The 15,075-nt window shown below is 44.2% G+C and overlaps 1 protein-coding gene across 1 annotated transcript; it reads right to left on the bottom strand.

Moving 5' to 3' along the window:
* Positions 1 to 2,109: 2,109 nt before the first annotated feature.
* Positions 2,110 to 14,740, bottom strand: tnfaip3 (tumor necrosis factor, alpha-induced protein 3). The gene is made up of 9 exons (XM_041049679.1): positions 14,466 to 14,740; positions 12,298 to 12,718; positions 8,224 to 8,414; positions 7,807 to 7,948; positions 7,159 to 7,329; positions 6,857 to 7,037; positions 5,638 to 6,635; positions 5,311 to 5,504; positions 2,110 to 5,118 (listed from the first exon to the last, which is right to left on the bottom strand). Exons 2-9 carry the CDS (start codon positions 12,602 to 12,604, stop codon positions 4,831 to 4,833), a joined length of 2,472 nt encoding a protein of 823 aa, XP_040905613.1. The 5' UTR covers positions 12,605 to 12,718; positions 14,466 to 14,740; the 3' UTR covers positions 2,110 to 4,830.
* Between the last annotated feature and the right edge of the window lie 335 nt (positions 14,741 to 15,075).

Genomic DNA, 15,075 nt, shown 5'->3' with positions numbered 1-15,075 from the left:
CAATTGTTGTGTAAATTTGGGTTTACTGTGGTCTTTCCGGCCTGAAACCCTTTACAGTGATTCATGTAGTCCTGTACTTAAGTACCATTTTTAGGAACCTGCACTTTATCAGAGTATTTCAGTTTTATGCTACTTCATGAATCCACATCCACTTTTTCATACAAAACTAATGAGCTGCTTATAAAATAGTCTGCTGTGTTACAGGTTAAAATTATGATTTTAACAAAGGTAGGTCCTGCACTTTGTTGCAGTTGTGTTTAATCAAATTAGCACAAACTAAGGCACAGAGTCACTGGGCCCAGGTAGTATTACACAAGAATACAGTAGGATTACTGGCTAGAAACTACACAATGCACAGAGAGTGGATGTCACAGGGTCAATGGGAGGCCAAAAGCAAATGCTTGCCCCAAGGCCCCCAAACAGGTTAATCAGGCTTAGACATTAAATTACCATTTATTTATCATTCTAAGGTTGTATCATGTAGACAGGAAATGAGGACTGAAATATAATGGGCTAGATATATAATAAACCTTAACCCAAAACAATTACATTTTTCTTTATACCACAAGTGTTGCTGGAATTTTGACCTCTTCAGTCCAAATTTCTGATTCAAAGTGAACTGATTTTCAGAACTCGAGAAATAAACGACTGATATTTATGTTTTAGACCAGTGAAGAGTATTGTTAGATCTAATCCATTACGGTAGAACAGACTTCGTTGTAACATCAATTTGAAAAGCCTTATTTCCAGAATTTGTCATGTAAGTGAACAATATTTCTTGGCACTGCATGTTGCAGTGTGTGCTCTGTGATTTTTTTTTACCACAGATCTTTGGTAATGACAACATAAGAACTTACAAGTTCTTATCTTTTAAGTCATGATTCCTTCATAGAATCATTTTTACATGACGGTTGCATAGGAAGGTTTGCTGCACCGCATCAGTGAAGCACTCACACACGTCAAGAGAAACAATGCTCGTCTGCAAAGGAGCAGTTGTACTAGGGAGTGTTTGCATGCCGGGGTATTTCCAGGAAACCACATCAGCCTACCAATCTGACTGTGGTAGGTGCTGTAGGTTGAGAGAAAGCCCACGCACAAGCCTGTAGTCCTATGCTTGTTAAATGTCACCTCTGCCCTGCCATATATATAATTTATTACCAATTCCCCACCTGTCTCCGCCATATCTCCCCTGTCTCCAAACTCCCCCCTCCCACTGCATGATCCACTCCTCCTGAGCAAACTGTGTAAGGGTGGGGGTTCCCATTTTTTTTTTTTTTTTTTTAACATGACGCTCTAACATAAGCCTGGAAAGAACTGAATAGAGATGAAAAAAAGCACCTAAGAAAAACATCATCATTTGAACTTTTTAGTATGGAAATGTGTGACAACGGAGGCGGAGAGAAGAAAAAGAGTTAACCCAGTTAAGCATGGGAAAATAGTGCACTCTGCCACATTTAAACCAGGCCTTTGTGATCAGTTATCTGATGGCTTTTTGCAGCACCCACTGCACTTCCTACACTGGTGATGGATTCGGTGCCAATAGTGAGCTTTTTCTTTTCGGGCAAAAACAGATTTAGGCAATACACAGTGTAGCAGAGAGAGGCAATGCTGTAATAAGGGTGCAATGTCGAAATCTGAAATAGGACACAAGCATTCTGTATGTGCAAGTGCTTCTAGGGAAGCACACATGGTTGTGTCGCATAAACATATTCTATGATAGTGCACGTACATGCACACATTTCTCTGTCTCTCCTAACCAGGTACACATGCACACACACACATACTTGTACTTACACTTTTGTGAGGACACTCGTTAACATAATGCATTCCCTTGCCCCTTACCCTAACCTTACCCTTCTGAACTGAATCTAGTTCTGAATCTACCCCTTACCAAAACCAAATTCTGCCCTTAACCCTAAAACCAATTCTTAAACTCAAACTCAAACAGCCCTTCAAAGTTGTGAGGACTGACCAAAATGTCCTCAGTCCGTAAGGTCTATGTTGAATTTGGTCCTCACAAAGATTTATGTACAAGTACACACACACATACCTCACACACACACACCCACACACATACACACTACACAAACAAGAACCACATCAGACAGATTTCAGATTTCTTAATAAAAATAATTCATTTCAGGACGACATATAAATAATTATTGAATCACACAATACAGATATCTTGATATGAATAAATACTTAACAAATAAAACCAGGCTTTTTTTCATACAATACCCTATTGTCGAAAGGTCACACAAAGAAACTTCCACACCATTTGCATGTTTTGTTACACCTTCTGCTCTTAATTGGATGCTCTTCCTACTGTTGGAATGTCCCTAAGCGAGTCGGAGTACCATTCCTAAATGCCTCAGCAGCTTAGACAAGTCATGTGCAACTTATGTGATCATCTCCCAGTCAAACTTGGTCAGAGCCCTGAAACCTTGTTAAGGGTTCCCGATGAGCTGACCACAAATTGGCCTTTAATTGATTAAGGTTTGTCTAGAGGTGATTAAAGCACACAGAGATCTACGAACAGGCCGTCAACACATGGGCTGGCCTGACAGCTTTAGATACAGTTGAATGAAAAGGCAGACCGAGAGCCTGTTTGTCTATGCTTTCCTAACTACAGCCACAGATGGACATCTGCCTACTGCAGGTTATTTCTTCAGCGGAAGTATGAGGGAAATAGCTGTTGCAGTTCATATCACAGATACTTTGAGTTCCTTAGATAAACGTTTTATGCTCAAGGTTTATCTCTGTAGATAAATATTTCTTCGTATTTGGATAAAATAGACATTCGTGGTGCCCATTTGGGGATTTTTAACATGAGAGAGCTTGACATGCTCTAATCTGTTCTTACACAGAACTGGAGATGTCTATCTGTGGCACTCTAGTTAGTTCAGTATTGTCCAGGCTGGCCATTTTTAAGGAGGTAACAACAACTGTTTGGCGATTGATGGCACATGTATTCTTTTTCTTTTGGCAGAAATAAAACCAAATATATCAAAATACAATAAAAAATTCCAAAATTAAAAAAAGGGAAAAAAAACAACAAAACAGGAATGTCAGTTTTGCGTATTCCAGGCGCACACATGTGCGCGTTGTGTGTGTGTGTGTGTTGGAGATGAGGCATCGGGTTAGAAGGTCCAACGATATGGACCAAGATCCATATTCACAAAAGCATTTTATAGGTGGGAGCACTGATCCAGGACCACTGATCAGGCCCCTCTGGTCCATAAAATTTTAATCACTACTTAAAGGCAAAACTTATCGAGGATCAGCCCCAATATTGTGCTGTTGGAGCAGCAACAGCACAAAACACATTCAGATAAACAAGATTAGCCAAAGCAGGCAATGGGATTGCTCTCTGAAGTTTTGAAATTGTCGCCTTGGCACATCCAGTGGAGTGAAGCAGAGAGGAATGCATTCTCTGTGGGGTTGTTTACCTAGACATCACCTCAGGCTGGGGTGGGGCGCATACAATCTCTCAGAGCTGTTTGCATGTGCATGTGTGTGCATATGTGTGTATGTGGTGTTAAGGTGGATAATCATCCAGAATTCAGCCGTCATTATGTTCTCAGTTCTCTCTATAGTTGGCAATCCCCTTTTGACAGGACTGGAACTACTACATTTGTGTGCGCATGTGTAGGTATGTGTGTGCATGTGTCTCTGCGTTTCTAGGTGCTTAAGTGGTAAGTAAACAGGAAAACAATGTCCAAGGCAACAGATCTGTTTTATAGGAGAGAAGGGGAAATAAGAGGAAGGAAAGGAGGAATAGAAAGAGAATGAGTCCTGTCTCTACTGTGTTCTCTGCCTTCTGTCCGCTGACACCGCCAGCATGTTGGCTACAATGGAGAGGCTTGTATTTCTGTACATGTAGCACCAAAACTAGCAGGGGCCTGCCCTGTCTGTCTTGCACTGTTTAGACACATGGTCTGTTCTTACTTTCCATATCAAGCAATTCACAATGATAATTTCATATAACAGATAAATAACAATACTAAGGTTAATTTACTTCAAAATATAAACTAACAGCGCTATCGACTGACTAATGGAAGAAAATTAATTCTTGCTAATTTTACAATATTGATTGCAAGAGCCTTTTTTTGGCAAATCTTTGTCTACTGTGGGAGGACATAAATGAGTGATTTTGGAGAACGAAGCTAAACATTTTATTTAATTTCTAGCACTTCACTTGCTTTGCTTTGGCCCAGTTTGCCTCACTTCTGCTTACTACTTCCACAAGATTTGTTGCTGGGCTTCCCCAACTACTGCATCCCTCACTCTACAGAGCAAATGCTAGACAGACAGGCAGACAGATACACAGATGGGTTAAGACAGACAGACAGACGGGGGGTATAAATCCTTGGCTGTGGTCTAGAAAGCAATGTCAGATGCTTCTCATTATGTCAACATACAATCATTTTGTCCGGCACGATTCACTACGTACCTCTAAATACATATTGTACACAAGAGTTAAGTCAGTTGCTCTGACATGTAGCCAAACCTCTCACCGTGTAAGTGCACAGGGCACATCAGATGATAATAATTGCACAAAGAGGTATTCTGGAGGCCATGTCTACTGCGAACACACACACACACACACTCACCCCCTCCCCCCACGTACACACAATCTCTCTTCACATTCTACATGGGGGGTTTGATTTTCAGGCCATAAGGTTACTAGTTAGTCACTAGCTAGTTAGTTAGTTGGTTAGTTAGTATCAGAGGTGCATTGACTGGCATGGGGCGCCCACAGCAGGGCAGCGGCTCTAGCGTGCTAGCGATGTGTCATCATCGTCGTTGCGTGCATGGGTACGTATGTGGTCAGCCGCGGTAAATCTGTTTGAAGTGGTCACACTCATTGCAGTAGCCCTGTTTCTCTTGGTTGGCGTAGTGGTCACAGCCCTGCGTCCGGCAACGCTGCTTGGACTTTTCCTTGGGCGCCTGCGCCCGCCTGCCCACCTCTCTGCCCTGGCCTCGTGTGTGGCACTCTGGGCAGAGGTCTGTGCAACCTGGGGACACATTACTGCAGCCACTTCGCCGGCACTGTGTCTGGGTCTGGGTCTGGGTCTGGGATTGCTGTGAAGATCTGGGTTTGGCTGCTCGGTCACGCTTTTTGAACAGAGAGCAAAAAGGGGAGCAAAGAGAAAGAGAACAAAGGTCAATTGGGAACTGAAAATCAAAGCAAGAATCACATAAAAAGAAAGACAAATAAAAGAAGAATAAGACACAAAAAGTAGATGACGAAGGTCAAGCGCAGTATAGCGAAGGAGACAGAGTTAAGAAGGTATGGCAGACCCCTACCACGACTAGAGGAGGAGGATGTGCAACTTGGTTGAGCCGTGCGCTTTGCTCCTTGACGTAGCACTTGTCGCAGTAGCCTTCCAGCATTGCCTTGCCAACTGCACCACACCCAGTCCCACGACATCGTGAGGCATTCTGGAAGCCTGCCTCCAAACCATGCCGGCTCTGGACCAGGGCAGGGGGAGGGGTCATGTCTGAAACAGACAGTGACTAACATAAGCAATGTCCTGTATGATTTAAAATTTGAGTTAAGAAAAACAAAAATCCATTTAAACATTTCAAATAATACAAACAAACAAAACTTTTCAGTTTAATTTCAGGACTTACGGTGGTTGGTCTGATAGTCTACGTAGCAAATAGTGCAGTAACCCAACTTCTCCCGTGTCCCAAAGAACTGGCATCCAGTTCTTTTACAAGGCTTGGCCAGAGGGGTCTGCCAGGCTGAGGTGTGCCCTGGGGTTAGGGTGAGGCATGGCCGCTCAGCATCTCTGGCCTGGATCCAAGCTGAATTCAAGGCCTCAGTTCTGGGGTTGCTCTGCTGTGGCTCTCCCCTCTCTGGAGCCTGCTGTCTCTGCATGCAGGGTGGACACAGGCCATTGAATATCCTGAACGCCTCCTGTCTACACATGCTGCAACGTTCTGTCTCTGTCTCACAGCCCCCCCACTGGGTCCAGCCGGAGCCCTGGGCTGGGAGGGGGACTATAGGCCCCCCATTGGGGCCTGGGAGTCCTGTAGCAGCCGTTCCAGCTCCAGGGGGTCCATGGTTCTGTCTGGAGTTGAAGCAGCGCTCGCAAAGTCCATCGTGCTCTACACTAAGGGTGAAGAGGCAGCCGGGTGTCTTGCACTTCATGGCATGAGTTTCACTGTACAAGCTGAGGCTGGGAGCAGTGGGTGGGGCTGAGCGGGGGCTGGATAAAACCACCCCTCTCCCAGATGAGGAGGATGGGGGGCTGCTGCTTCGGGCTCCTCTAGAGCTCACCTCAGTCTCTGATCCCCCTATCACACCTACCCCTCCTTGTACCCCTCCTCCCTTGGTCTGTACCACCCCTTCTATCCTTGCTCCACCACCAGTAGTGGCCTGTCGCTTCTCAAAGCATTCGTGACAATGAGGCTGCGTGTCAACAGAGACATAGAAGGTGCATCGTGGTGTGGCACAGCGGATCTCGATGAGGGAGAGCTGGGACACGGAAAAGGGGGGTGGGCGCTGTGGCTGGGCGGCCCACGCCTGCTCCTTGTCCTCCTGCCAGCGCTGGTACTCATGGTTGACAAGCTGCAGGTAGTCCTCCATCAGGTTCATGTCTTCAGGAAGATTGCCCTCATCCAGCCTTAGGACAGAGACATACAATGTGGTTCTTAACTGCACATAAATCATAAAACCATTGAAATTACAATATTTGTGATCATCAATCTTAAAAAAAAAGTTCTCTGTTCTCTGTTCCTGTCACAGCATGCAAAACTGCCTTTAACATTATGGCCAAGACTCTCCCTTCTCTTCCCTCTCTTTTCTTTGTTCATTTAGGGGACAAAGCTTAAAGTCTGTAAGTACCTCGCAGCGTTGACATTGATCAAAACGTTGCAGCCCAAGCCTATGACAGGGATCTCTACCAGCACCAGGTAGTCTTTGAGAAGCTTCTCTTTCTGCTGCTGTTCTTTCTCCATCAGGAAGTGAACCTTCAACTCCTCAAAATCCCCCCGTCCTGGGTTGCTCAGCGGTACTGCTCGGATCTCTAGGAAAGGCAGACCAAGACGTCACATAGAAATAAAAACACGAGCAACCTCAAATCAGGCCTTTGTCTTTTTTCTTTAGTTGTGTCAGCTACATAACACCAGTCTATTAGTGTTTCCTACCTGGACCACTGTCTTTGATGGTGATGAGGGGTGCAAAGTGCTGGGAGTCGTAGCCAAGCACTATTGGGTATTTGTAGCACTCTGTGGGCTGCCAGTGTAGCGGCAGATAGATCCCACCCACATTCAGAGGAGAGATGGAGGAGCCAGATTTCATACTCCTGACCACCTGGTCTGTTGGAAGGACAATGACTTGAGTTACTAGTGATTTAAAAAAATGACTGTGAAATGTGTTTTCAGAACATGTTTTTCTAGGACATATTGTTTGTAGGTTCGTCGGTGAATAATGCAAGCAGTGCTTATCACTCATGCAGAGTGCCAGTACAGAAACTTTAGATTAAACTGTCTAATGCACAACAAGAACAACAACATGAGAAACTCAAATATGGTTTAACACAAGTTTCTGCATACATACCCACCAGTTTATAAAGCACAATATCAACTCAACATCTGCTAACCAACATAGCTGGGAGGTGATTCAGTGAAATCAAACACCATGAAGACTTCAAAACAACTGACAGAAAAATGTTGAGGCTCTGATGGTTATACCCTCACCTTCTCCACTAACAGACTTGTTGATACAAGACCAGTGAGTTTCTGTTGGCTAACAAGAAGCAATAAACATACTTTGAGATGATAACAAGTGATTACCTGCGATGACGATGATGGGTCTGCGGAGAATGTTGGAGAGGATGAAGATGTGAATGTCCTCCAGAGAGTCAAACTGGAGGCCGTTGCTACTGGAGACCGGAGACGCCATCTTCACAATCTTTTCCCACTCCTCGTCCCAGTTCTGTGACAGCAAAGACACACACACAAGCAGTTAGTAGATAAAATTGTGAACACTTGTGTAATGAATTGAATTTGAGTTTAATCACGCCATAATTTTTTTTGCATGTAAAAATCTATGTTCAGGTTGCATACAAGGATGCAGAAGACAAATTTACTGTCCCAATAGGTTGTATTTGTTTTAGCTCAGACTTCTGCCGTTTAGAAGTCATCTTAATACAAGGTAATGTAAAAAGGCTTTTAACCTGTCTAATCTTTTAATTTGTCTAATCTTCCTACCATGGTGGTGTATCGGAGTCCAGTCTCGGTGAACTCCTGGGACTGGAGAAGCTCTGCCTGGAAGCGAGCTCTAAAAACACCAGCGTCCGTCTCTTTCAAAACACCATGCAGGGCTTTCCGAAGCACCAGGTCTGTGTCTTGAACTCCCAGCATGTACTGAGAGGCCGCGTGGAGCAAACAGTTCCCATCTCCTGGAAACACACACACAGGCAAACACATACAATATTAGCACTACGGGTAGTTTATTTCATACATGGGACACAAACATCTAAAATTGTGCATGTGTCCGTGTACATGCAAATGCAGTGTACACACAGCAAACAAAACAGACTGCTGTGTGCACACACACAAGCGTAACAAAAGTCTGGGGATTTCCAGTTTGTCGGGTTGGTTGTAGCACTATCTGGTGTCTAGACTATTATATGACCCTCACATGTCTGAAAGTTCGCACACACTACAGACAAAGCTCAGCTTCTACCCAGCTGGCTTGCCAAAAATGGCCCTTAATTTACCTGAAATACATTTTTGAAAAATGAAATGTCTCTCCTTTAATATCTTAATCTGCTCAGAAAATCTCCAACAATATGTCTTGGGTCACGTCAAGGAAATCTACTTCTTTTATATTCAACTAACCATCCAGAGTCATTTGTGTGTGAGGGAGCGGGGGCAACTAAAAATCATGGAATTTTATTTAGTCTCCTATGGCAGCACTGGGTCTTTTTCTCATTGTGAAACAGGAGAGCCCGTGTTTGTCAATGCGTGTAGCTCTAAAAAAAAAAAAAAAAAAAACCCTGTTGCCACACTAAACATAGGAATTTCCCTGCGCTAACTTCTGCCTTTTGTGCGTGTGCGTGTGTTCCCCTCCTATGATCCCAACGCATCAGTGCTACTCAGCTGGTCCTGGACTTTCCACCAGGGCGTGGCTTGGACAGGATGGAATGTTATCTTTTTAACTACTGCTATCAACACCCGATGAAGGCTATGATTAGTGAACACTGAGATAACGTGCAGTCACATGCGCAAACCTACACATAGGTACAGTAATGTGTATATTCCTCTCTATCTTTGTGATCTGCAGCTCGTTTCACTGATGTTTACCTGGAAGGACTTCACACGCACCTGAAGCATACACACCTCCCTCTGTATAATACTGCCGTATCAAATGAAACCTTCAGACCAAGATAATCCTAATCTAACAGTTATTCACATTTCTAGAACCAACCTTTGTGACCTGCATTCTACAACCCCATGATTAGTGTCATGGGCCAAACGGTGATCTGATTTCTCAAAATAACATTACCTGAGGTACAAGGGGGACTGTAATTTGAGACCCAGTTGTTTTCATTCAACCAAAGGAACATGCCACTGTACTTTGAGAAAAAGCACATCCGCTTCTATTTCAGACTAGCTAGCTGTTGTTGCATTTCGGCACTCTTGCATCACACTGAACAAAAAAATAAAATGCATGACTGTCTAGAGAGAAAAGGCATCCTCAACAGCAACATCCTCAACAGAGATACATATGCAGGCATACAAAAATAGGCACAAAAGCCCAAACATGCATGTATAATTAGTTCCTCTTGTGCACAAAAACATGCAGACTTTTGACCCTGAATTCAGCTGCCTGACGACTAAGGATGAAAGACGGTCTGCTGGTCCCATCAGTCTATATATAGACACTTCCTCTGTGGCAAGCTGGGACACTTCCTGAAAACACACCAGTGTAGGACCAGACATAATCCTCATCTGTTTGCCAGCCAGGTGATACAAGTTTGCAATGTTGTGCTTTCCAAAGGGGCTCTAGGTCTGTGTCAGTCATCATCCACTATTACACTCTTTGTCTGAAAACTGTCTATTAAGACTAGTCCAACAAAACAAATCCTGGCCAAAACTATTTTTGCTTCTGTCCTGAAAAGAATTGGGGTGTTTAGTGCCAAACAATGCGGATACTGTACTATGAAGAGAAACCTAAAATCTGTACTTATAAGGCAGAACACAGTGTATGTGTCCTCTCTGCTATTACAGTATCTAGAGTCAGTGTATTGTAGCTGAACAAATCCCTCCTGTTGGGGACACATGACAGACATGGGATGCTGTTTGGGAAAAACCCTCGGATGCATCCTAGACATTCAAGACAGAAGACGCACTGAATAATAACACTTCTTCAGAGGGTGGAAAAGTTGCATGAAACAGGAAAACGGATACAGCCCTGTCATTTTAATTGCCAGGGAGTGAACATTTAACAAGGATGTTTTTGCTTTTATGACGGTCAGTTGTACTTCTTAATTCAACCAGGGAATGAAGCTGGATTTTAAGAAGACTGAAAAGAGTTGAGACGTTTTAATCTTTTCTAAATTCACACAGATGAAGACCTGAGAAAAAGATTTTGGGCTCACGGGTAAATTTAGGTCCCAGACGATGTGAAGACTGATCTCGTAACAGTGTTATGACTCTGAGAAGCTTGATTAATATGACCTGCTCTAACTGGACATTCAATGACAGACTTCTGCTCTCTCACGTTCTGTGTGTCTGTCTGCTGAGCTCCAGTGACTCAGCAGCAGTCAGTCAGTCCACTGTGTGTGTGTGTGTGTTGTCCGTCCTCTGCTCAAAGTCACGTCTGGGTCCTTCAGAGTTAGACACTCAGTTCTAAATTCTGTCTCATCCCTCTGACATCATCTTTGCAAGCCAGGAAATTCCATCCAGGTTACTGGCAGCGGAAGTCAGAAGAGTTTGTCATCAATTCAGGGGTCTTTCTGAAGAGGAACCACTGGTTGATAAGCATTACAGTAACTCCTTCAGTAATTACTAACTTCAGAATCGGCAGGACCCAGCGCAAAAAAGTTTCACTGTTTACGAAAAACAAGAATGAGAACAGAATGCAAAATATCAAGCGACTTCCTCATCCATCCATTTACTATTCTAAGCAAATTCTGAGATTAGACTGATATAGAATTTGTCACTGTTAAGTGCCAATTGCCTCATATACGAAAGAAGAAACTATTTCCTTTGGAAACTCACATGTTTAAGACAAACTTAACACTGCTTGATTTCCACTTCCTTCTTCTGTTCTGAATGCTATGGCTGATGTTTCCCTTCAAAAACTGTTTTTTCCCCTTACCCAAAAATAGACCTGAGCCTAATGTACACACCACATTTGTTCAAATTCTTGCAATATAGATAAAAAGGTCAGCGGAGACAACAAGACACAGTTGGATTTGGTCGCATTTGATTTAACAAGGTCTGTTGAGAGTTGACACATCACAAAGACAGCGACGTAAACCTCAGGCAGGTGGAGAACTTAAGGTAAAATTATTTGAGATGTTTTACAATCCACTGACATTCTCACTCCTTACACACCTACACAGAAAAAGAGGGGACATACCCCTAAGCTTGTAAATGAAAAACTGTGGAAACAGTTGGGTCTGAAACATCATCGACAGTAAATAACAGTCCTGCATGTGACGGCAGAGAATTTCCCAGTACAGAGCTTTGATCATAAGTAATCAGGCCCATGTCTGAATGTTTGCCTACCCTGGGATGTTCCCGTGTTACAACATCCACGTAACAGAAAACATGACTTAGCAATGGGCTGACTGAACTCAAACACTCAGCTCGGCACAGTAAAACCAAGGGGGCTGTTAAATGAATGTATGTGAAAGCGGAACTTGTGTCCCTCGATTGTTGTCATTTACAGTAATCCTGCTTGTGAGTAATGACATCTCAGAATTTACATATCAAATAGTCCTGGTTCATAAATACACACCTTCTCTATCATAGAAAATGAAACCAAAGCAAAACATATCCTCCCCCCTGAGCGATGAAGGTTGCTGCAGTTTCTGATGTCAAGGGACAAAAGTTTGACATCAGCCCTGTAGCCAACTGTTGAATCTGTAGAACCTTGTATTAATTGCACCTCCTGCTTCACAAAACCCAAATTTAAACCACTGATAAAACTTCCCAAAACCTCACAAAAAATCTCACATCCTCAAAAGTAAGAAAATCATAGAAACCTGGTTTACTGGAGACTCCAGATTCCAATACAATTCCTAAACATCAGTAAAAAATCTTTCTTACCATTAGTACGTAAGGGCACCATCTTCTTCACATCCCGACACCAATTGAGCTTCTTCTCCTGCTCCAATGAGGCCTGCATGGCTCGGTCCAGGATAGCAGCCTGCACCACCTCCCTGAAGGCCTGCGGGAAGTGGTTCATGGCGATCATCTCCAGAGTGTATCTGTGCATACCCCGCAGGTGGTGCATCAGACCGCCACTGGCAGCCGGCTTCACCACGTCGTTGGGCACTCGCTGACGGATCTTCACCGCCTTCAGCAGGTTGGAGACAAACAGGAACTTGGGGAGGAAATTCTGACCCTGCGACATGGCGTATGGGTGGCCAGGTGGACGGAAGGTGGGGAGGAAGAGGAACAAGGAGGAGGAAAGGAGCAGGAGGAGGAGGAGGAGACACCAACCACCGATGACCGAACAACGTGGAAACTAGATGGAGAAAAGGGGGGTAGGAGAGTGGATGTGTTATTTCACAGTAGACTACAGACGAAAAGAAGAGGATAAACTGATGGGACTGGTGGGAAATTTTCAGTGGAGAGTCCCCTTCCTTGTTAATTGAGACTCAAGACACAACTTAATTTACAGTTTGTTCGGGAAACCACCCAACATACAGGATCATCCCACTGTGGAGGCTGGTGCTTTTTCACTGGAGTTTCTGGTGGGCCAAATAGAATAATGTACACAAAGAACACTTTGTGCCCTTGTGTGTTCTTTTAATTCTCCTTTTTGTCTTGATGGTTTTTGAGAGATTCCCCCAAAAGGGCATCCCAGTGTCCCCACTGAGCTCAAAGCACAATAAACTGGTGTTTTCCAGCCATAAACTGAAGGCCAACCAGGGCTTCCCAGGCTTGGGTGGAAGGTCACACTGACTACTCCAAGGTCTTGTCCCTCACCCACACCTTTCTCTAGAGGGCAAAACTGTGGGCCCGTGTTGAGTCTTTGTTTAACGCACAGGATAAGGCAAGCAATTGTTAGAAAAATTCAGATACCCGTGGCAGTACCAATACCAAAACAACACTACTCTCAATTCCACAGTGTGAGGAAGGTAAACATTTCTATTTTCCATCCAACAAAACATGGAAACCTTTGAATAAATCTGTCATCATAACAGAAGCAGCTATAAAAGAGTCGCACCTGAATAAAACAACCTAAAGTTTGCAAAGTTTTCTGATTTAAGGCAGGAAATTTCAGTATGAAGGATAAATAATCAAGCCTAAGAATATGACTATAATGCCAACATGCAGTAATTTACAGTTTCGATACTTAAAGCTACAGCCTATTATTGTTGGTAATTAAAAGTATTAAGGTTCAAAGTCCAGCCTGACAGTTTTGTAGAAAGTTTTGCAAAAGAACACAGTAAGAGTTTAAATCTTTTTTAAAGGAACATTTCACCCAAAATGAAGAGACAGTCCGCACATTACCAGCTCACAGGAAGTGAAAAGTGATGGTCAGCACGTAAGCCTGGAGTTTTGCTGACTTTTTGACTTGCAACCGCATCTCCAAGTCAACCATTTAGACGCTGCCGGTCAGTGCATACTGCTCAAGTTCCCAACGGCAACACCTGAACACTTAGCTTATAGTGGCCTCGGTGCCTTCACTACCCAAACAGCAGCAGGTGCAACAACACACTAGGCCAATGCTAAAGGGCTACTCAGTCACATGAGGAACTAGACGACAAACTCCTGGATGTCAGCGAGCGCGTTGAGACCAATCGCCAATCGCTGTTTGGCGTGTCGGCCCCCGTGGAAGACTTTCGGCAGGCAGGCAGACAGTGGCACAGCGGTGGGCGCTGCAGTTTAGGATGGCTGGCTACACAAAAACACAATAACAGGAGACTTTGCTGACGTTAAAGGCTTACGTAATTCCAATGACAACTACCTTTGAAACAATGTAGCGTTGAATCGCGTCTCACGCCGCAGGTATCGACACCGTGCAGCGGCGCCGATGCCACATTTGGCTGTTTAAATGCCCTGTAATCCGCTTGAGGGTGACGTCTTTGTAAACAATGGCTGTCAAAGCCACTGTCGTGAGCAGGCTTCAAGCTTCCTCCATGTCCCCAGAAACACGACCATACATTACTCAAGGCCCAGACGTGTTGTGCCCAGCAAGTCTCACCCCCTCGGCGAGAAATGCCGTCCACATGGGGAGGCACAGGGAGGGAGGACGGGTGTCTTACCTGTGTAATATGTCGGGGTAATAACAAAGCCCTCCCGGATGCTCAGGCTAGTCCTCTCTCAGCCACTTCACTCAGCCTCACCGCAGCGGTCCTCGGCGCCATTCAACCTTCTCTTTCCTTCAGAACCAGATCTATTTTGGAGCCCCCGCAGCTTGCGAAGCCTTTCAAAAGAGTACAAACGTCCGCTGAAGACAGTTTTTTTTTTTTGTTAAAAAAAAAAAAAGGAAACGGCCCAAGTCAAGGGGATTTCCACACGGGGACTTTCCGTCCACCCATTTTCCTCTCTCTCTCTCTCTCTCTCTCTCTCTCTCTCTCACACACACACACACACACACACAACCTGTGCAGTTACAGATCACTGCCGCCAGGGGGGGTCTCTATCTGTCTGACTCAATACTGAAAAGCGTTTCCCTCCCACTGTGCACAAAGGAGCGTCACTGAGGGAGACAGACAGGTCGCGTCATATTCTATTTCATGAGACAGGCTTAGAAATAAATCATCAGCTTGCGCTGAGACCAGTCTTAGCAAATGAGTCGGTAAAACGAAACTAAAGCTCATCATTTGGTCATAAGTAGACTTTGACGAATGCATTTATTTGTCTATTTATGTG

This window comes from Toxotes jaculatrix, chromosome 11 (genome assembly GCF_017976425.1).
Source record: "Toxotes jaculatrix isolate fToxJac2 chromosome 11, fToxJac2.pri, whole genome shotgun sequence".
In the NCBI taxonomy this organism is placed as follows: Eukaryota; Metazoa; Chordata; class Actinopteri; family Toxotidae; genus Toxotes; species Toxotes jaculatrix.
The sequence above is the reverse complement of the archived record's forward strand: the minus strand, read 5'-3'. Positions and strand labels throughout refer to the sequence as shown.

What these genes read in the sequence shown, in the direction of transcription:
- tnfaip3 (XM_041049679.1), bottom strand. Translation starts at nt 12,604, where the DNA reads ATGTCGCAGGGTCAGAATTTCCTCCCCAAGTTCCTGTTTGTCTCCAAC. An exon ending in GGTGCCCTTACGTACTAATG is followed by an intron (nt 8,415 to 12,297) that starts GTAAGAAAGATT and finishes GTGTGTTTCCAG; the next exon opens with GAGATGGGAACTGTTTGCTC. An exon ending in ATCAATGTCAACGCTGCGAG is followed by an intron (nt 6,636 to 6,856) that starts GTACTTACAGAC and finishes CTCTGTCCTAAG; the next exon opens with GCTGGATGAGGGCAATCTTC.